This window comes from Colletotrichum orchidophilum (assembly GCF_001831195.1).
Source record: "Colletotrichum orchidophilum strain IMI 309357 chromosome Unknown Scaffold_56.1, whole genome shotgun sequence".
Lineage (NCBI taxonomy): Eukaryota > Fungi > Ascomycota > Sordariomycetes > Glomerellales > Glomerellaceae > Colletotrichum > Colletotrichum orchidophilum.
The window spans coordinates 248,244-267,767 of record NW_019173012.1 but is presented as its reverse complement, the minus strand read 5'-3'; the positions used below and the strand labels follow the sequence as shown (position 1 = coordinate 267,767).

Here is a 19,524-nt window from a genome sequence, read left to right as displayed (position 1 = left end):
CAGAACATTTCCGTACAATCTCATCCCGTGCTCTCTCTCGCGCTATGGAGATTAGGCGAAGCCAGTGGAAACAGCCCAGCTGACATCGGCGTTGAACGAAACGGGCGAGTCAAAGAAGTGGACGCCGCCGTTCCTCGCAGCGTAGCCGACGTTGGCGTAGTGGCGGAAGAAGCAGGTAGGGAAGCTCCAGGCCCGGAAGGTGGTGCCGGTACCGCTGATGCCGGACTGCGTGCAAAAGGTGGCGTCCTCGGCGAACTGCTTGGATCCGTCGTTGGCGCTGACTTGCAGCTCGAAGTTGTAGTGGCGAATGTAGCTGCCGGGGGTGTCAACGGACTCGAAGGAGTAGCAGCCGCTGAAGCCGAGGCCGGTGCGGACGGTCCAGCTGGCCTGCTGCTTGAGGGCCGTGCTGCTGGTCGAGTTGACGACCTGGGTGTTTACGGTGGCGCCCGAGTGGGCCAGGTAGCGGGTGGTGTAGCCGGCGGTGGTGGCGCGCAGGGAGATGTCGTTGCCGACGGTGAGGGCGCTGCCGCTGTTGAGGGAGGTGGTGGCGTACTTGGCGGCGACGACGTTGGCCTGGACCGAGTTCTCGGTCGCGTCGGAGGGGTAGCCCTGGGTCATGACGCCCTCGTAAAAGGTGCCCTGGGCGCCGTTGCTGTTGTCGCCGCCGATGCCGAGGATGATGGCGCCCTCCTTGCTCATGGGGTTGTAGCCCGTCTTGTTGGGGCGGACGCCGCTGTAGTAGGTCGTCAGGCCTCCGGAGGCGGCGTTGGCGCCGCGGAGGGACCACTCGTTGGGCCCGCCCTTGACGGCGGCGGTGAAGAAGCGGTCCGTCACGGAGAGATCGCTGGGGTTGTTGCTGGGGCTGAAGCCGGAGAAGAGGCCGTTTTCGAGATCGGCCATGAGCCAGGGTCCGTTGCCGGCGCCGGTGCCCCAGACGGTGTTGTCGCCAAAGTAGATGGCCTCCATGTGGCCGTTGCCCGTGTCGTGGCTGTTGGTCTCGGCGTTGCCGTAGTCGAAGCAGCAGTTGCCGTTGTAGTGGGTGCCGTCGAGGACGGCGTAGAGGCCCTCGGCGGTGTCGCCGGTGGCGGTGCCGACGGCGGCGTTGTTGCGGTAGCCTGTGCCGGGGGAGATGAAGACACCGTAGGCCTTTTGGCCGTTGAGGGTGACGGGGGCACCGATGGCACTGGCGAGGTTGTCGATGCCGTTCAGGTCGGGGCCGCTGAAGGCACCCTTGGGGGCTTGGGTGAGGTGGTTGCCCTTGCCGGACTGGTCGTAGATGACGGTGATGAGGCAGGTTGTTCCGGCGCAGAAGTTGTCCTGGGTTGCGGCGTTGGCGACGCCGCCGGCCGACAGGGGCGCGACGTTGGTCGTGGTGTTGTCGGAGCCGCGCTTCACCTGGTAGAGGGAGCCGGTGAAGGCGCTGTAGAGGGCGCGGGTAGTGCTGTGGGCTGCAACGCAGGCGTTGCCAGCGGAGGCGTAGATGTCGCAAGGTCCGGCGGCGACGAGGGAGCTCGTGGCCACCAGGCCGAGGGCGAGGGCATAGCCCCGGTCGAGGCTTGGACGGGAGAACATGTTGCTGGAGGAGGAGGGGGCTACAAACTTGGTTGCTGACGGAGAACGGGGGCTGTCTTGTCACTGACGAGGATGTCTTGCCTGTGAGATTCTGAAGAGACAACTCTCATGAAACCGAGGGGATGCTGGAAACATCGTAGGCTTTATAAATGCCGTGACGTCCCTTGCCATGGCCCGTTCCTATTGAACTTAATTCATGCAATTTGTGACAGCGTCTGTGATGTTGAATGAAGGGTCGAACGGGATCCCCAAGCGCCAAAAATTTCCTCCAATGAGTAGAGGGCGCATGTGGACAGTCGCGCTATTACGTTCTTCCGGAATGGTATTATACGTGCGCTTCGAGTCGTAGTGGGATGGGATTGGGACGTGTATGGTCGTTTCTCCGATGAAGACCTTGCCGCGGCGCGGAAGGGGGGGCCAGAATGGTCTAGAGTGCGGGGGGGAAACGCGGATGACCGGCACTAAAGAGTGGGAAGTCTAGAGATGAAGCGATGGAGGGTATATGGTGCGGTTGTCCGGTCAAGGTCAGAGCGATTCATTTCCCACGTAAAGGGGGGTGATGGAATCGTGGTATGTCGGAGCCGACGAACATAAGCCTTTGACTAGACCAGTTCGGACGCTTCGGGAGGCGATTGATCTGCTGCACTGGCAATCTCATATTGGCTTTTGCTTGGCCGCTGCGTCCCGCTCCGCCTCACCATAGGCGCCTAGGCATCAGGTACCAAGCCCTCAACTGCCGTTCATATTGCGGTAGTCGCGGCATCACAGCTCGGTACGTCATCCATGACCCTGGCTTGCTTATCCTGTCGCCAAGTCGATGCCAAGTGAAATGAGTTTGCCCTAGCAGGGGAGCTCGTAAAGTCTTGGTTCTGGGAAAGAAGATGGCAGCGCGTACAGTGTACAGCTCTGCGTAGACCCCAGTCCACGGAACCCCAGATGCGCGGACCCCGGACTCAGGGACAGGGGTAACAAGACAAGACGAACCACTCTACCCCGCCGTTGGGCCGTATGCTGGGCGGGGGCTAGGTTCACGTGAGCTCTCTCTTTTTTGTGTAGTTCACGCTACCCACGGGGCTAACCTAGAAAGCACCTGAAATTAGGAGCGCGTAATTCAAAAACCCATGAACCCTCGGGGTTTTGGAGCATGTCAATAATGCACCCAAGAGGCTTATTGAGAAGCGCTTTATTGAGAAGCGTGACACTTTCCAAGCGAGCCAACGATTGCCAGTCTTTTTACGACCAGGAGTCGACAGGACATGAAGCTATGACCTATGTGCATCAACGGCCTCTTTGGCAGAAACAACGGATGGTTTCTCCTAAGGTGCGGAGGTGCCGTTCAAAAGGTTCTGCTAGACTGCTTAGGCATTGTAGGGAAGATCATCTAACTGATATCATTAATATATATGTAAATTTATTTTGCGTTTAAAAGACCAATCAAAACATCTTCCACATGCTCTTTAAAAATAGTTTTTATTAATATATTAGCTTTTTTATGAGTCTATATTACCGATAAGAGAATATATAAAGAGGTCTCTGTCCTTGTCGATAGCATAATTTCCTACGCAGTCTTAGGCCCTTAGCAGAACCTTTTGAACGGCACCTCCGTAGTAGGGTAAGTGGAGGATCCTTTAGACCCACCCCGCATTCCCACTTCCCGGCGCCATGGTGCGAATGCCGAGGAATCCTTACCCCGCGCCGAGTAAGCCGTCCAATCAACTCACATCACGACCTGCATCACTAGACTAAATAGCTGCTACTGTTCCCCTGATTTACGCCCCGGGAAATGTGACGCAGACGTGGCAATACCTAATCCGAATGACGGGGAGGAATTCAAACAATTGACGTCAGGCACAGGACCGGCGAGAATGGCGCGACGGGACATCATGGGACGAGACTACCAAGCCAACGCGACCCCAGCGTCACGCGCCAAGCTATGCCTGCGCTGATCTCCCGTCTGATTGTCCTTGGTAGGAGCCGAGCCAATCATGGACATAGTGACCAGATTTCGATAGCTGCAGTCCAGTATAGTATGTGGCGAGACCACCCTCTCAACGTGTTAATGATGCGGGGGAGGCGTTGACTATGTTGATTTGGGCAAGCGTTCCATCTCACTTCTCTCGCAACACCGTAAGAAGGGCTATGCCGATTAGAAAGCGTCGTGACAAGATGAAAGAAACTCAGAAACCGCAGCTTACGGATATTGCCGAGATCTAGTGCCGTCTGAGAAATACTCTAGGTACTGAAGAATTTTCTAGCAAGGTAATCCAAGTTCCAGTCGTATCACAGCCCTCGGCCCGGAAACCTGGATAAGCAAAGCTTAAGTTGTCTCTGAGAAGACATTCTCCTTCGCATCCATGATTGCTCTCTGCCGAATATCCCTCTACTCACCAAGTAGTCCAGCCCTGAGGTCTCTTCGCTCGCGCCTCCGAGTATCTCAAACAGATCGCAGCAGACTCCACAGAACACAACCAAGACAAGGCGGTCACTATTCGTTTCCGCCACCCCGTTCTCCAGCTCTCGTTTCTCAGAAGCCAGCGATCTACCACGCATCCCACGCCCTGCACCATGAATACCCCCCACACGCCCACGCTCAGCGCCCACGCATACTCGTCCTTTGCCATGACGGCAGCGCACCACCCATGCCAGATTCCGCTGAGACTGAAAGCCGCGAGCACACCAGCCGCCCGGCCGGCATCTTGTCCCAAGAGCCGAGCAAAGACGGCTGTGGCGGGGACGTACCCGAGGCTCTGCAGAAACGGTTGTGCCCCGTGATGCCAGTGGATAGCCCAGAAGCTGGTGAAGCTCTCCGCGGTCCACGGCTGGAAAAACAGCGCGTTGGGGCAGCGGGGGTGAAGGATGGAGTGGAAGCCCTCGAGACCGTACTGGATCGCGAGCAGGCCACACATGACTTTCAGCTCCATGATCGGAAATAGGTACGTCAGGGGGACGACGAGCAGAGGGCCGTAGGTCCGGGCCGGGCTGGTCGGAATGCTCTTCCGCTTAGACTCGTCCACGGCTATGTCGAACGAGGCATATCTAGTTTCCGAAGCAAGCCGCCACACATACGAGGCGACGGGTCTCCAGCTCGTCAGGCCATAGATCGCGTCCTCTTTCCCACTGCGCGGGATCGGCGGCTTCCTCGCCCGCGCGACCGTCAGGTCCCAGCACTTGCATGCGTAAAAGAAGGTTGGTATGCGCAAAAAGAGGTTGGCAATCGGGTCGTCTGTTGGGACGAGCAGCGGGAGCGCCATGAGGTAGGCGCCCGCCACCAGGCCCGTCGCCCGCGTCACGAAGATTGCATGCTCTTTGGCCCAGAACCTGAAGGGCTCGATGCCGCCGCCGTGTGCGCGCTTTAGACGAGCATTGAGTCTCCAGTCCTCGGCGGCGACGAAGGATAACGAGGTGAGAGAGGTGAAGTAGAGGAGGATGCTGGTGGTGGCGTGAACTAGGAACGATGAGGTCGCGTGGCTGATGAGTTTGGAATTGTATACGGAGGCGAGGGTCAACGTAGACGATCCTAGGAATATTGCGAGGTACCAATGTGATTTAGCCCCCATCATGGATTCGTGAGGGAAATAAACCAGGAGCGACAGCACAGGTGAAGTTGGAGATGATGCTGTGGTTAATGACGTGAGTTCTCGTCAGATGTCTTAATAACAGGTGGCTAACTGTGTTGCTTTAGGCAGCCAAGCATAAGCGCCCCAGCCTGTTACGCCAAAATAGAACACGCGATAGAAGGGTACGTGCTCTACAAGAATAAACAGCAAGGATGATAGCCATAACTCTAACGTGGCAAAAAGTTACACGCCAATGTAACTGGCAAGTCAGCGGAAATTTAGATATTGCGTGGGGTAGCATTGAGTAGAAATGGGAGTTTGAGATGGCGGTGGTATTGAGACATCTCAGATGTAGCATGAAGTTTACCCAATAAAAGGCCTGCAGCCTTGCTTCGTGCCACGAGTTAGAGCACACAGTAATGGGCAGATGAAGGGGTTAGAAAGTGGCCTGTATTAACCCAAAGGGAATAGAGAAAAGGGTCAAGTCTAAATACTGCGTGAAAGGGAGAGACACGTGAGAAAGCACGTGGCAGACGACTTCGTCTTTGCTGATACTATGCCACATTTTGTGACACTTCGCAACCTCAGCATGCAATCCAAGCCTTTCAATTACCTGCCATGGATCTCTTGGGCAACTTGAATTTCGATATCCGACCAGATGGATCAATTGTGTTCATTTGCCACAATGGGTGTGAATGAACACCCGTATCGCAAGGAATAGTGATAAAGCTCCTATTCAAGCATTACTGAGCTCCCAAAGTCGTGAATTTCTCATGCGAAACTGTCAGCAAGCATTGATCTATTTAAGTATGTTAAGGTATGTCTTTGTAGCTGAATGCACTTTCGTTAATTGCACCGCAGTCGGAAGACTTTAATCAATTTGGGACTACTTCCTTGTGTGTCCCAAGCGCGTTGGCTCGAGTAGTTTGGCCGCGACAACTTTTCGATCAGTATAATGCAATCGAAATTCAATAAAACTCTGCCCACGCACTTACTCGAAGGAATTAAAGACTATGTGTTGACACGAGGGCACGAGTTGTCTTCTAAATGACTGCTCGAATTATGAGCATTGGTATTAGGTCGGCAAAGTGCGACTTCAAGCAATTTTAACTCTGAAGTGACGAGGTGTATGAAACCGAGTAGAGGGAAGGTCTCGATCAAGTTCATGTTTTCCCGGACGAGGCACATCCCTGAATGTGTATCTTCCCCAGCCGATAGCCGCCCGTAGCGGCTGGTGCCCTATTATCAAGATTATAATCGCTCTTCCCAACTTCCGTGAACCCAGCCTTGCCATAGGATTTTGAACTTGGGGCAAAGCATGAATCCAACATGCAAGACCCTGCACATCAAATTCTTCAATTCCGTGTCGAACCAACTTGATCCCGATTTCCTGACCTCGATTCAGAGGACCCGCCGCCAAGGCCAACATGAGCATGTATTTGCTTCCCTCCAGATGTCGAGATTCCCACAAAGTCATTTCTTTGTGCATGATTCTACCCATTGCTCGGGCAGAATATTGAGGGGTATCTTGATGAGATCATGTTGTCTCCTTGCCGATATCTAAATCAGAGTGAGCCTCAGATTTCTTGCGATCGTTGACTTCCTTTTGCTCCAATTCCTTCACAAACCAACTGGAAACATGATCGGCTGAGGGTATGACCATCAGCATCGACCGCTTTGAAGAGCCTAGCAGAGGGGCCCGAAAGCCAGAGGATGATCGCCTAGCGCATGCGATGTTGATGAGCGTCTTCCTCACAGTTGAGGAGCATCAGGTTCGAGAACTGATCGGACTTTGGAGCGGCGGCGTGGACCCTGACGAGGTCATCGATGTCATTGGGTAGCACCGGACGTATTGAAACTTGGTCAGCGACATTCTTGGCATCCTCGGGGCACCTTGTGATAGAAAGATATGGGGTCACTATTTGAGGAGACAGATTCCTGTGCGTGGAATCCGGAGGCAAGTTGAACAGATTGAGTGAGCAATGGAAGATGAAGAATTGAAGAAGCGGGATAACTGCGCCGCAGCTCGATCAAGACCCCGGATCAAAAAGTGCTTGCACGGGTATCAAATAAATGAATAAGTGTACCTACTTACTCTGGGTATTACAAAGACAAAAGTCGGAGGTCTCTCTAAATCAAACTTCATGCTGAAGCCTGCGGAGACTTCCGTAAGCACTGTCACTATATGATTATTTATGATGCATAATCAGTATCACCCGTCTATTTCTAGGGACTGGGGTCTCCCAAGCCCCATCTCGTATCAGCTTCCATTGTCCTTTATCCTTAGGAATAATGCCGGCGACTGATGTGATGAGCGGTTTGTCTCCTGTCGACGGAGGTTGTTGTTGATCTGAACACGCGAAGGATTCAAACGCAGAAGCTTCAAATTATCAGAAATGAAACACAAGCTCAGAGATCCAATAAGTGTATGCCCCACAACTCTCGTCGTGCGCTCCAAAGTTAGACAGACTAAAGAACTAAGAGCGTCGATACCATGTGTGTATTGAATCGCAAGAAGGACTGTTCAATTCTCTCAAAAGCATCAAATCCCCATTCAACCTTGATGACAAATCTTTCGTCGCCAAATACACCAGTACTAGGCTCAGAAGAGCCCATGGGTCAATGGGTAGAGGATGGGTTTGGGCAGCACTTGTGGGGAAGGCCCCTGGGTAATTTGGGTCAGCCCAAATCACCAATGTGTAGATAGAATATTTGGAGTTACTTAAACTACCCGGAAATCTGTATAACTTACTTGGGTTAAGATTGATAAAAACGTTAACACTATCAAGTGTAGGAGAGGGAGGCAGATTAGAACAATGAATTTGTCAGGTGTCTGAAAAGGGTGCCCTCTGGTGAGCCCCTATTAGTCAAATGAGGGATATAAAACCCTCCTTTTAGAGCTATCGTAGGGGTCCATCCAGATTCGAATGCTCTCAACTACCCATACCTACCTCCAGATCCATTCGTTAAGTGCTCCATTGCTGACTTCTCCATTTGTGAACCGCACGCCCTGACACATTTTTACAAAGATTATATCAGAAACTAGAATAGAAACTCAAACGAAGGAAAGAACCATACTTTTGATCCAGTAGTAGGGGTTCTTTCTCGTCATTTTGCAAATTGCAATGAAACGGCTTAGAACTAGGCCTCTATATACCGCGAGGACACAATTGTTAGGACCGCAGAAGTAAATGCTGGACAAGATTTGTCACTGTCTTAGTCAAACCACCGGAATGCCCAGTCATGACAGTAGTGGTAACTTCCGGGACGCGTCCAAGCATTCCGGGGTCTTCAAGTCGAATCAGACTGACAGCTGCAATAGTCTGACCAGACAAAAGCACAAGCCGCGGAAATATAGTCTCGCGGGATATAATGACAGAAGTCCGGTGAACCGGTTCCAAAACTAAGGTAGTAATGTCAAACTTTGCGTGCGACACCAACATTTACTTTCAAGGAAGCATTTGCTCCTAGCTACTAGACCGCATGCCAAATTGGGTGGGGGCATGTCCTCAATCACAGCATTCAATCGTCAACACCGACTCAAAGTGGAAGTGTTAGAATTAGTCTAGAAAGGGTGATTGAACTGAGTTTGCAACATCGCCGGGTTGCCCAAATCCCTTCATAAGGTCGGGGCCATGATTCATTGTCGGAATGAATCGCTGATGGAAAAGACCAGACGTGCTCAGCAGATTAGTGAACCGATGGGCCAAATCCATCGTTATTTGCTGCCATCGGAAAGTGGAATTCGGATTTGGCGAAACCAAATACTCCATTTGGTTTGTGGAAACAAAGGGGGCGGTGGGTCATCTCACATGCATGATGCAGAGGACCGAAACTTGACCTTGCTAATGTCTGTTTGCCTCTAGACTACTGCAGGAACTGGTAGCGTAAAGTCATTCTCAAAAGATCTCGTGAAGTCTGGTCGAATCAGCCGTTCATGGTTCCATTGCATTGGAAAAAAAGGAAACAAGCTAGCATTGGTACCTGACCAGAATTACCAAAAATACAAATAGCGTGGTGGCTCGTCTCGTAACTACGATGGATCTGGCTTAGCTTCGGTCAACATCAACAGAGCTACCTTACTCGGTGAAAGAAACCAGGCACCATTGTGGCAGTTTCCACAGACCATTGAATACGACTAGGTAGGTAGTCATCCTGTTTTCCGAGGCCGTCGGCCGCACAGTCGTTGACGCGTGGCATCACTGCGACGACGACGGGCCGTCGAGCATCAAAAGCCACCAAACGACTACGACTCTGACTTCGCTGGGCGCCATCGGCAGCCAGCTCACCGTGCACGCTGACAAGCTTGGCACGGATGCTAATACCTCGCATTCTGCACAAACAATGTTTACATGCTGTCACTTACAATCAGGAACTAACTTACAACCAGGAACTTAAGAATACTTCATGTTGTCGTGAAAAAGCTTGATTATTACCCTCAAAAATAAGCTTAGCAACGTGCGGGGTATAGGCAGCTGCAAAGAGCCCTTGCTGGGAGGTAATGCTAAGCTTCCGAATGTTTATCTCACGACCTTAATCGGTCAGACTTATACGAAGTCTCATCGTCAAGAAGTGGATGGGTGCATAGTCGTATCTGCACTGTTTAGGTAGAGCAGGCCAGAATCCCAAGTGACCCACCATTTTTCAGGTTTGATCTGATCCTTCCCATCTTTGTATTAAGTCGGTCGTTCAGCTCACCTGAAAGATGCTAGGTGATGCTACGTCTGTCTAACGGCTAGCTAATCGGGTCATAATCATGCTCGGGCGTGCTACTCTGGGCCTAGCCTCCAGGAGGAACCAGGATCAAAGCGCTTCAGGGGATCCCGAGTTACCCGGTCTAGCGTTCTCGAGACTAATTTGGACAAAGCCAGCCACCAAGAGCCGTTTCGCTGTTGGTTTGATCAATTCATCAGGGGCCGTCAACAAAGAGAAAGTGTCCAATTGGCAATAGAGTACGCCGTGAAACATTCCGTTTTCTTTGTAGGATCGACATACCTGCTCCCCCAGAATGCCGTTATTCGCGAATCGCGAGAGCAGCAAGCGGCACCGCGCTTCATGGGAGTGACGATGTGGGTCTCACCACCAGTGGCTTTCTCAACTCCGAACAACTTGCCGGCACTACGGAGGGGACAGCACGGAGATCGGCCTCACCGTTCACTAAGGGCTCTGACCTCTGGTAACCTGAACTACGGGTACGATGGACCACACTTCTGGGAGGTGCTCAGAGCTTGTACGAGGCGCCATTCGGCCACTGGGTGCCGGAATACGATCTAAAGAAGAAATGTCAGCTCGATATGGTCTAAGCCCGCGATGTCAAAATACGCCGCTATCTACGGCCACAACAATATATAACCAGCATTCACCTCGACTCTGGTTGGGCTTTTTTTCTCCTCATCTCAGCAGCTTCGATCACTTCTCATCTTGAGTAATACATTCTCTTCTCAGCTAGATTAACTTCTTTCTCAACCAACACTCTTTGAATCTACCTGCTTCCCGCTCAACGCGAGCTTCGAACCATCAACATGCGCTACTCTTTGAATCTCCTTGCCCTCGCGGCTCTCGCAACGGCTTCGCCTACCACCCAGCCAGTAGACTTCGCTGCCATCCTGGCCGCCGCCGCACCAACTCTGGTTGGACCCCCCGCCTTGGCCACAGGCCAGACCGGCGTCTACAACGCGGCTGCTGCTTCTTCATCTGCTGCTGCTGCTGTCACCGGCGTCGCCTCTGCCAATGCCACCCAGTCTATCGCGGCTCGTAACGTCCTTGACAAGCGCACATTCTGCTTCTTTGGCCTCTGCTGGGGACCCACCACGACTCCTCCGGCCGCCGCCAAGACCACATCGATCTGCAACACTCCGACCACTCCCGCTGCCGTCACCACCCCGACCAAGACTACGGCTGTTGTCACATCCTCTGCTGTGATCACATCTGCCCCTGTCATCACGGCTCCTTCAACCTGCACTCCGGTCAGCTGGACCAACACCAACGCTTTCACTACCGCGACTTCATGCTCTGCTCCTTATGAGGTTGGCACGTACTGTGGCTTCATCAACCCCGAGGACCCTTGTGCCGTTCAGCCCGATGGTAAGTCCAAACAATCAGGCTGAAAAGTCATCCATCCACTGTTACATGTTACTTACTCTATCATAGGATACGGTACCCAGGTCCAGCCTGACACTGTCGCCGCATTCGAGGCATTCCCTGAGTTCCACAAGGATGCTCAGTCAGCCATTACGCCTTCCGGATATGCCTCCACCTTCACGGACCTAGACGCCTCTGTCAACGCCAACAGCTACCTCGGCCTGTACACTCTCAAGAGCTACGATGTTGCTCAGTGCGCCAGCTACTGCGACAACACCAGCCTGTGCACCGGTATCAACATCTACATTGAGCGTGACCCCTCCATCAACCCCTCGGGCTGCTCTTGCACCAACCCGGCGTCGATCACCAACTACAAGTGCACTCTCTGGGGCTCCGGCGTCGATAAGGCTGCCGCGACCAACACCGGCCAGACCCGTGACGGCTTCCAGGTTGTGATTGCCGGCTCCAACGGCTACGAGAAGACCAACACCACCACTCCCGTGACCCCTCCCGGCTGGACTAACCCCCAGGGCTGCGGCGGTGTCGCCCACTCCCACCCCAGCACCTGCATGGGTCAGAAGTTCTTCCCCGGTCCCTTTGACGCCAGCCTCTGCGCCACCTACGCCGCCTCCCAGAACGCCCAGAACTCCAAGTCCATTGGTCTCAGCTCCTGGGCCAGCTTCTTCGGCTACAGCCCCCTGAAGTGCAACTTCTTCAACGCCTTCATGGTCAAGCAGAACGGAGTCGCCAAGGGTACCTACTGCAGCCTCTTCACCCAGCAGTACCAACCCTCGGCTGCTTCCTACATTCCCTCTTTCTCTGCCGGCTTCTCGTGGAGCATTGAGAGCTCCTGGAGTTTCTGCTCCAAATAAGCGGCATACGATTCATTCTGAAGCATGTGCGCTTGGATAAGTCAACTAGAGCATGATGGCTCGCTGTCTGGATGGTTGCGGAGGCTTTGGCTAGCCCAACTTAATAGTCATTTCACTCGTTACTGTACATTCAAAGGGTTAGGTAATCATTAGAGCGGAGGATTTTCATTACAGATTTAATCTAATCAATCTTTATTCCTGTATACCTGTACACGCCAGTTCATACCCGAAGTGTCACCGTGCATAAAAGCGAACGAGATCCCGTTGCGTGCTTATTGACCATCGGGTTTCAAATTCTCAACTTGGACTTTTCCTCACCATGGAGCACCGAATTAATGCCTTTCTGATGGAGGAGAAATTTGCTTCCACCAGCATGGCCATACTCAACGCAGATGAAAGAATTAAAGGACCCTTGGCACAGTGATAAAGAGTCACAACCCCTACATTCACCAATAATGTCATTCCGGTGTAACACTCCCAGGGGGCCATTGAAGCGGGCTAATGTATATCCTCCCAGACTTAATGCCAACCATGTCCAGTGTCACGACCAAGCCGCATGCGGTAGACAGAGTTCTTGCTATGGGTCACAACATTCATCGCACAACGAAAAGCCAATATCATGAATTGCCATGGGACAGGCAAACGCATTCTTTGACAGGCTATCGAAGATCTTTCGATGTGGCCAATCCACGAACACCCGAAGGCCCAACAGACTCATCCTTGATGAACATGCCAAAATCAACAGGTTCTCTAGGTATAAAAACCTCAATATCCTCGCCCGAAATCCGACAGTGTCGCCTACAGTCAAACTTTCCGTGTTGATGGTCCGTCGCTTCACCAACCCTTTCATCAGGACTTACCATCAAGGTTCATGCTGGCACGTTACATGATGAATAACCATTTGGGTTTTATATGGAATACTGTCAACTCCTTTATGCCTGCAGCCTACATAATCAAAGAGGCCATTCCTGAGAAACCCATTGCAGAAACCTGGGTGACCGTGGTCACGGGAGCGGGAGGCGACCTCAAGGATGCTGGCGGGGTCTTCCCAGATGTTGCCATTTGGGACGATGATGGCAACAGAGTTGGTCGATACCGCACCCAGCTAGGTGACAAAATTGACCAGAGCAGCGAGCGTACGGTCAAGATACCAAACAATGAGAACGACGGAAAGGTGGCCGATCCCCACTACATCATGTTGAGTCACGACACCGATGCAACTTGCATAACGATGGTCCAAGTTTCCAACGGCCAGCTTAGTGGGACGTTTTTTGGCGACACCGGATACAAATGCGGCCAAGCATGGTACCACAGCCAGCGCAAGTTCAAAGGGGACAATCTAATGACCAAATGCGTTTGGCTGGACTCGGACCATTCGCACCCAAACTTCAACGCCAGGGCCATGAGCTTCCACGTCAGAGACATGCTGCCTTCTCCGGACAAGTTGAAGCTATACAATAGCGAGTTGGCGTATCTGTGCGGTAGCACACCTCGCTACTCTTTCTGGAGACACCTCATCCCCGACGGAACGATACCTTTCTTCTATCCACCGTTGAAGTATAACAAGGACTCCCTTAACCCAAAAGTCGAGGGCACAAATGAGAACCCGATCGACGCGCTAGATCGATTCAAGTACAATAAGGACGTGTACGTTCAACAGGGTGAATCTGAAAAGGAGTATCGACGCAGAAGCAGAGTTCGGTCAACACGCTTGAGCAAGAGACAGGGCTCAAACATGGATCCTGATCACCTGGTCTTGACCGAGATACCTGGTCAGACGGCCCAAGAGATTTGCGAACACCCCAAATCGGTCGGATACGACATTGTGTCCTTTTTTGACATGAAGTACTGCGATCTCTCTAGGAGGAGGCTTTACGACCTTTGCGCAGGAGCTGTGGTGACCAACTGTTTTGACGCCAACAGTACCACTCTCATTGGGTTTCGTGCCCTGTCAGGGAGAGGTGAAGATTCCGCGTCGAAGGAAGAGAGGAAAATTTACAAGACTCGGGCTCATTGGAAATGACGAAGGGAAAGTATGCTTGAGTAATGAAGTGGAAGTTTGAGAGGTACCCTTGGCAATTCATACCAATGTCCGAGCTTAGCCAAGAAGTTGTTGATCACTCTAATGAACAAGCTGTTCATTTGCATTCAATGTTACCAATATTCCATACAACAATTTTTGAGTCATCAAGATTTTGGAGTATAACTATCTCCTCGCTGTCCATCACTGCATGTCTTCTTATGAACGACATGCAAAGTGCAGACCAGGCTTGTATGCACAGGACAGAAGCACACCCCATCATCAGTCTGGGATCTGGAGTACATGTGTACTCCGTACCTACGATTATATCCGTTCCCCTGCCGGCTGTCCGTTGCAACCTTCCTTTTCCGGCGACCAAGCCGGCACGGAGGCCGAGACGCTCACGACTTGCCCCACCTCTCCTTGATGGTCCTGAGCCCCCTAGGCGATTGACTGTGACAAGTGATGTAAAGACCTGTTGTGAAATACCTTGGTCCACTCAATTGATTGTTCGTGACTCATGTATGAGCAGAAGAACGAAGAAGAGGAACAAATTAAAGTTACATGTGTTTAGGTAATGAGACTAGAAGGCCTGGTATCACGGATCACCGGGCAGCTATTCGGCTTCTGTAGGCATGGGATCAGGATGGATTTCTTCGAGCGCGAGCGACTCGGCAGGCTTCATCATAGCTACGTAGGCCAAATTCGGTGATTAGATATTCTCTACACGTCGACTGTTTTGCAAGTAGCAACTTGAGAATGGTCTAAAACAATGCAAGCGGATTTGTCGCGTTGGCAGTTCGCTGCTGCGCCACGTCCCAATGTTCCATCACGCAAGTTCCGTTGAATCTGAACACATCCACCACGGCAAATGGCTGCCCACCGCCCACGAGATCCATGCGGTAGTGAATAAACGCAATATCGTCCTGGAAGCTCTTATGCATGATGGTGTAGTTGACCGTCTTCGGGGAGATGAACGGCTGGAGGACGCCGAGCGAGTTTGTCCGACCGGACAGGGCGCTGGGGTTGTGCTGGATGTAGTCCTCGGCGACGTGGTTCAGCAGGGCCTTGGTTGCGTTTCGTTCTTCGTAGAAGGCTTGCATGAACTCTCCGAGAATGACCTTTTGCTCCTTTGGCGTTGCTGGGCGAGGAGGGCAGTACGGCGCGGAGCCTGCAGACTTGGTGAGGCCGGCGGCACTTGTTGTCCATGCGAGGACGCTGACGCCGAGGGCGAGTAAAGATGATGTCCGCATTGTGTTGTGCTGTCGTCTTGCGCGATGTTTTGACGTGAAAGGGTTGACCGAGGGGTTGAAGTAAACAAACTTACCTTTGAGAGCGTCGATCAAGATGATCTTATAGACGAGGTGGACCGCAGCGAAAAGAAAATAAGTGGCTCTTGATAGGAGAAATAGGCCGCTGTAACACTGGTAGGAGTTCATCCAAATTGCGCCATGTGCCACAATACAAAGAAACTCTATTGCATAGACCCCTGTCAATTTCTGTCCAATATCATAGGCAGTGATCAAAACTGGCAAGTTCCGAATCCATTATAGGAATTACCAAGAATTTAGTGAGCCTTTTACTCATCTTTCGGCCTGCCTTCTTCGGAAGGATGTAGCCGGTGGGATCACGTTGATTCCATGGCTGACGGGAGGAAATAACGTTTCACTGACATCCCGATCCTAGACTAGAAATCTGCCGATTGACTATTTGGAAGATCTGACGTGCAACACACGAGGCATCAACTCTTAGAAAATGGGGTCCCCCTGGCGAAGATCATCAACTCGTCGGCACAGTGCCGAGCCAGACCACCCGTCGCGCATGGTTTCTGAGTTTCAGGAGTGGATACCAGAGCAGACGTGCCTGGGCTAAAGTCACATAAACATTTCTTGGCGCATGTTTACTGAAATTGGAGGCTGACAAAGGCGCGGGAAACTGGTATTAAATTGATTCCGGCCATCGGTTGCCCGCGTCATTATGGAGTGCGCTGGGTTAGCGTGCCGATTATATAGGTTTTGGCACTGCTCTGCCCCTGGTACTAAGTCTACGCCACAAAGCCTATTTGCATGAAGACCATCAATACCGCGGTATATCTATAGCTTCGCCAGTCCCGAAAAGAATTGCCGCCAGGTACTCAAGCCGCTGTTGCTGCCAGTGTCTCGAATGGTGTGGCGACGGTCACCGTTGAGACCAGGGCAAGGAAGAATGCTGCAAGCGCGGTTATAACACCAAGCCTCTCGAGAGCGCCCGAGACGAAGACCAGAATCCACATCGGTGCCACAAGCATCAGGAAGCCAGCCGCAATGACTATCGCAGTGATGGCCTTCTCGACCTTTCTATCCTTATGGTAGCGAACCAGCTCCGAGTCGTAAAAGTCCCCACTCTATTTCAGTGATTCTCGAGTCAGCGTCGGGGTTTGCGGATTGGATGAGTTCTGAGCGCTTCCACCGGCCGCATTTTGAAAGACGGTATCAGATCAATCAAAGCAGGTACTAGCTCAATTGCCCGCTTCAGGGGGCTTTTTTGAATTTGGGAGAAACTGAGATCAAGTCGTCTCTCTGGTCGATGAAAGCAGACTCTGGCTGGCTGGTGGCGCCTGGATGGGCAAAGAGCCAGTTCTCAATGCTTTCGATGTCTCTGTTCTGGGCCCTCGAGAAGGCTTCGACCCGGGAACGTCTCAACACTATTTCAATTAGAATGGCTCAATCAATTGAGTCCTGAGCTGAAGTCTGATCGTGGGAACAAAATCACAATTTCCTTATAAGTTGCCCCGAAGTTCATCAAGCAGATCCGTTGGTCTCTGTATTGGCTCAGCTCGTTGGGGCCGTTATTGAAATCTGGCCCGGCTTCATTACTACATTGCCGATCAACGTGATAAAGTTCTTATTAGAGTTGGACAACTGAATCCTGGAGCCGAAGCAGGAGATATGCACAAAGGTAGCCGAGTCTGCGAAGAAGTAGAAAGTCCTGATCAGATGCCAGTAAGCGCGAGAAGATATCGTATCCCGAGCATTTCCAAGGTTTGAGTTGCCGTTCCTCAAAACATGGCTTCGTCCAATCTTGCTTAGACGATGGAGGCCTTGAATATGCTGTTACGAACCCATTTCGAGACTGTCGTACGATGGTTTCGTCATGAGGCAGGGGTGGTTGTGAATATGGGGACATTGTGTCGGCGATGATCAATAGGTCAACCCCAAACTCCAGAGACCTCTCTAAGTAGTTAGTGACAGCGGCCAGAGGCTTTAGCAGAGTTTGTCTTTCGAATTCGCGAGTGTTCTTGATCGCTTCAAACTCCTCTAATTGCTGGATGAGACCAGCAGGTTTGTTGTGCCAATGGAATGATGCAGGGTTGTATGGGGCGGAGCCCAAAGCTGACACTTACTCGGCCCTTCTAAGGTCGGTCCTGCCGAGATGTCCCTAAGCTGCATAAACCGCCCCGGTTGCTTACCGCTCTCTCGAGGATTCCCAGATGGCTAGTGGACCGGACAGAGTAGGATCATTTAGAGAGGCAGCCACACAGGCTATAATTGACCTCAGGCAGCTACCGTGAGGCATTATATATTATCCCTAATGGTAAGATATCTCGACCTTTGTGAGAGACAGAGCGCCACGCCTGGGAGCCCGCATCTTACGGCCAGTAATGATGCCACCGAAGCCACTGCCAGTCCCTCGTCCGCCAACATCGAGACAAGCGACGCAGAGTGGTGCTTCTTTATTTTCACAATGCGCAATGCGGCATGTCTTTCGGGATAACAAGACCTTCAACGAGATCTTTCGACGTTGGCACCGTCTGTTTCGCCAGCTCTATGAGCATGACTAGCTGTAGTCGCGACTCGGTTCGCCGTGATCTTTCCGCCAAGTTTCTCAACGCAATGAATGGGCGAGATTTGATAAACTCCACATGGCCCACATCAGTTGATTTAAGCGCAAAAGCGGGCTAGTCTTGTGTCTTCACTCGCGAGTCTAATTACTCGCTAAACATTGTCGATTTATCCGTATCTGTGCTAGGATTGAAAGCCAGGAAGACGAGGACTCTGGCATCCTTACTCTTTCGCATTTGACGCCGGGAGGATATCGCTATAGTAGCTCAAAGGAGTGCAAACCCACACACGAATCCCGGGAATAGTGCTCTAATAGTCGAGTTGACTTTGGGACTTGGAAAAGCGTTTAATGATTTCCTTTAAGTCCAAAGACATAGCGCATACGTCCTGCAGCTCCCAGTCTCCCCTCGGGACCCTTCTACCTATCCTAATAGCGAATGTTTGGATATTCTCCCGGATCTTCACGCTTATAGTTCACATTAAACAAGCAGCTACTCCAGTTTTGAGAATTAGTAAGAGAAGACCTGACTCCGGGACCTTGAATATTCTCACATTACTAAGCGTCAGCATGCTCTAAACCAAGGCCCTGAAGCCAGACATTTTCGTCCTGATCCCTGAAGGCTTACTAAGCCAACGAATGCGTGGGGTTCCCTGAGCTAAGACTCTCCAGTCTCCATCTCGGAGCTTCATCGCGCCGCTCGACGCCGGATGCCAAGATGAATGCCAAGATGGAGACGATTCCGGATCCCCAAGATCTCCCACCAGACCCCCGTCTCCCAGGCCAACAGCCTCGATACTCCCGCGACAATATCGTCGCTTCTCTCTCATCTTTCTACCAGAGTCTGCCACATATCGACCCCTCACTGGCGCGCTGTGCGCCGTCCGGGGGCTGGCCGGAAATCACCTCCGAATCGCTTGCGGCCACGGGAATGCGACATTTGAACCAACGAGTCGTCGACTTAATCAGGCATCTACCGTACATGGATGGCAATCCCTTTTGGATCACGCCGGAGACGTTTCCCATCAACTATCGTACCGCCGTGGCTTTAATACCAGCCGTTGGAGTGTTCAAGCCCAAGTGGCTACACGCTCTGTCCCATGATCTTCAATCATTGAAGGGCTTTCCGCCTTGGGTGATTCCCCTCACTATGAGTGTGAATAGGGACGGCGACATTTGGCTCTTGGACACTATGGATGGAACGGTGACCAAGTACATCATTACGGGTCCTGTTTACCCCGAGCCGGTCGGTAGATATGAGGAGGGCGACCCACGGATGTGGAGAGAAACATTGTGCGACGATGTTACACTTCCATTGGGATCATGGCTAGAGGGAATACTTGAAAAGTACAAGACGTTTTTGTACTTTGGTCTTCCCCGTCACAACTATCCAGGAGTGCTTTGGCAAGGGTATTCGAGCAAGGAAACCCAGGTAAGTCGTACTGTGCCCTGTCTGATCGGATCTGGCTGACTTTCTTCCAAGGAAATCAGGGAGATTTTGGCTCAAAATGGATGGCCAGGAAAATACATGGGTGAAGAGGGCCGCAAGAAGCTGGCAGAATGGTTGACGCAAGCAGACATATAGCAGATGGATAACTAGCGG

The 19,524-nt window shown here is 52.0% G+C and overlaps 8 protein-coding genes across 8 annotated transcripts; 4 read left to right on the top strand and 4 right to left on the bottom strand.

Annotated features, from left to right (window-relative positions):
- Positions 1 to 51: 51 nt before the first annotated feature.
- CORC01_07198 (alpha-L-arabinofuranosidase B) lies at positions 52 to 1,572 on the bottom strand (the record flags this gene model as incomplete). The annotated part of the gene is made up of 1 exon (XM_022618836.1): positions 52 to 1,572. One exon carries the CDS (start codon positions 1,570 to 1,572, stop codon positions 52 to 54), a length of 1,521 nt encoding a protein of 506 aa, XP_022474736.1.
- Positions 1,573 to 3,956: 2,384 nt separating this feature from the next.
- CORC01_07197 (uncharacterized protein) lies at positions 3,957 to 5,132 on the bottom strand (the record flags this gene model as incomplete). Its single annotated transcript, XM_022618835.1, has 1 exon — positions 3,957 to 5,132. One exon carries the CDS (start codon positions 5,130 to 5,132, stop codon positions 3,957 to 3,959), a length of 1,176 nt encoding a protein of 391 aa, XP_022474735.1.
- Positions 5,133 to 10,651: 5,519 nt separating this feature from the next.
- Positions 10,652 to 12,082, top strand: CORC01_07196 (uncharacterized protein; the record flags this gene model as incomplete). Its single annotated transcript, XM_022618834.1, has 2 exons — positions 10,652 to 11,213; positions 11,280 to 12,082. 2 exons carry the CDS (start codon positions 10,652 to 10,654, stop codon positions 12,080 to 12,082), a joined length of 1,365 nt encoding a protein of 454 aa, XP_022474734.1.
- An 871-nt stretch (positions 12,083 to 12,953) lies between these two features.
- Positions 12,954 to 14,105, top strand: CORC01_07195 (uncharacterized protein; the record flags this gene model as incomplete). The annotated part of the gene is made up of 1 exon (XM_022618833.1): positions 12,954 to 14,105. One exon carries the CDS (start codon positions 12,954 to 12,956, stop codon positions 14,103 to 14,105), a length of 1,152 nt encoding a protein of 383 aa, XP_022474733.1.
- Positions 14,106 to 14,866: 761 nt separating this feature from the next.
- On the bottom strand, positions 14,867 to 15,355 carry CORC01_07194 (uncharacterized protein; the record flags this gene model as incomplete). The annotated part of the gene is made up of 1 exon (XM_022618832.1): positions 14,867 to 15,355. The coding sequence occupies one exon, from the start codon at positions 15,353 to 15,355 to the stop codon at positions 14,867 to 14,869; it is 489 nt and encodes a 162-aa protein (XP_022474732.1).
- An 881-nt stretch (positions 15,356 to 16,236) lies between these two features.
- CORC01_07193 (uncharacterized protein) lies at positions 16,237 to 16,559 on the bottom strand (the record flags this gene model as incomplete). Its single annotated transcript, XM_022618831.1, has 2 exons — positions 16,237 to 16,485; positions 16,551 to 16,559. The coding sequence occupies 2 exons, from the start codon at positions 16,557 to 16,559 to the stop codon at positions 16,237 to 16,239; spliced, it is 258 nt and encodes an 85-aa protein (XP_022474731.1).
- Positions 16,560 to 17,742: 1,183 nt separating this feature from the next.
- CORC01_07192 (uncharacterized protein) lies at positions 17,743 to 17,922 on the top strand (the record flags this gene model as incomplete). Its single annotated transcript, XM_022618830.1, has 1 exon — positions 17,743 to 17,922. The coding sequence occupies one exon, from the start codon at positions 17,743 to 17,745 to the stop codon at positions 17,920 to 17,922; it is 180 nt and encodes a 59-aa protein (XP_022474730.1).
- Positions 17,923 to 18,639: 717 nt separating this feature from the next.
- Positions 18,640 to 19,506, top strand: CORC01_07191 (uncharacterized protein; the record flags this gene model as incomplete). Its single annotated transcript, XM_022618829.1, has 2 exons — positions 18,640 to 19,353; positions 19,405 to 19,506. The coding sequence occupies 2 exons, from the start codon at positions 18,640 to 18,642 to the stop codon at positions 19,504 to 19,506; spliced, it is 816 nt and encodes a 271-aa protein (XP_022474729.1).
- Between the last annotated feature and the right edge of the window lie 18 nt (positions 19,507 to 19,524).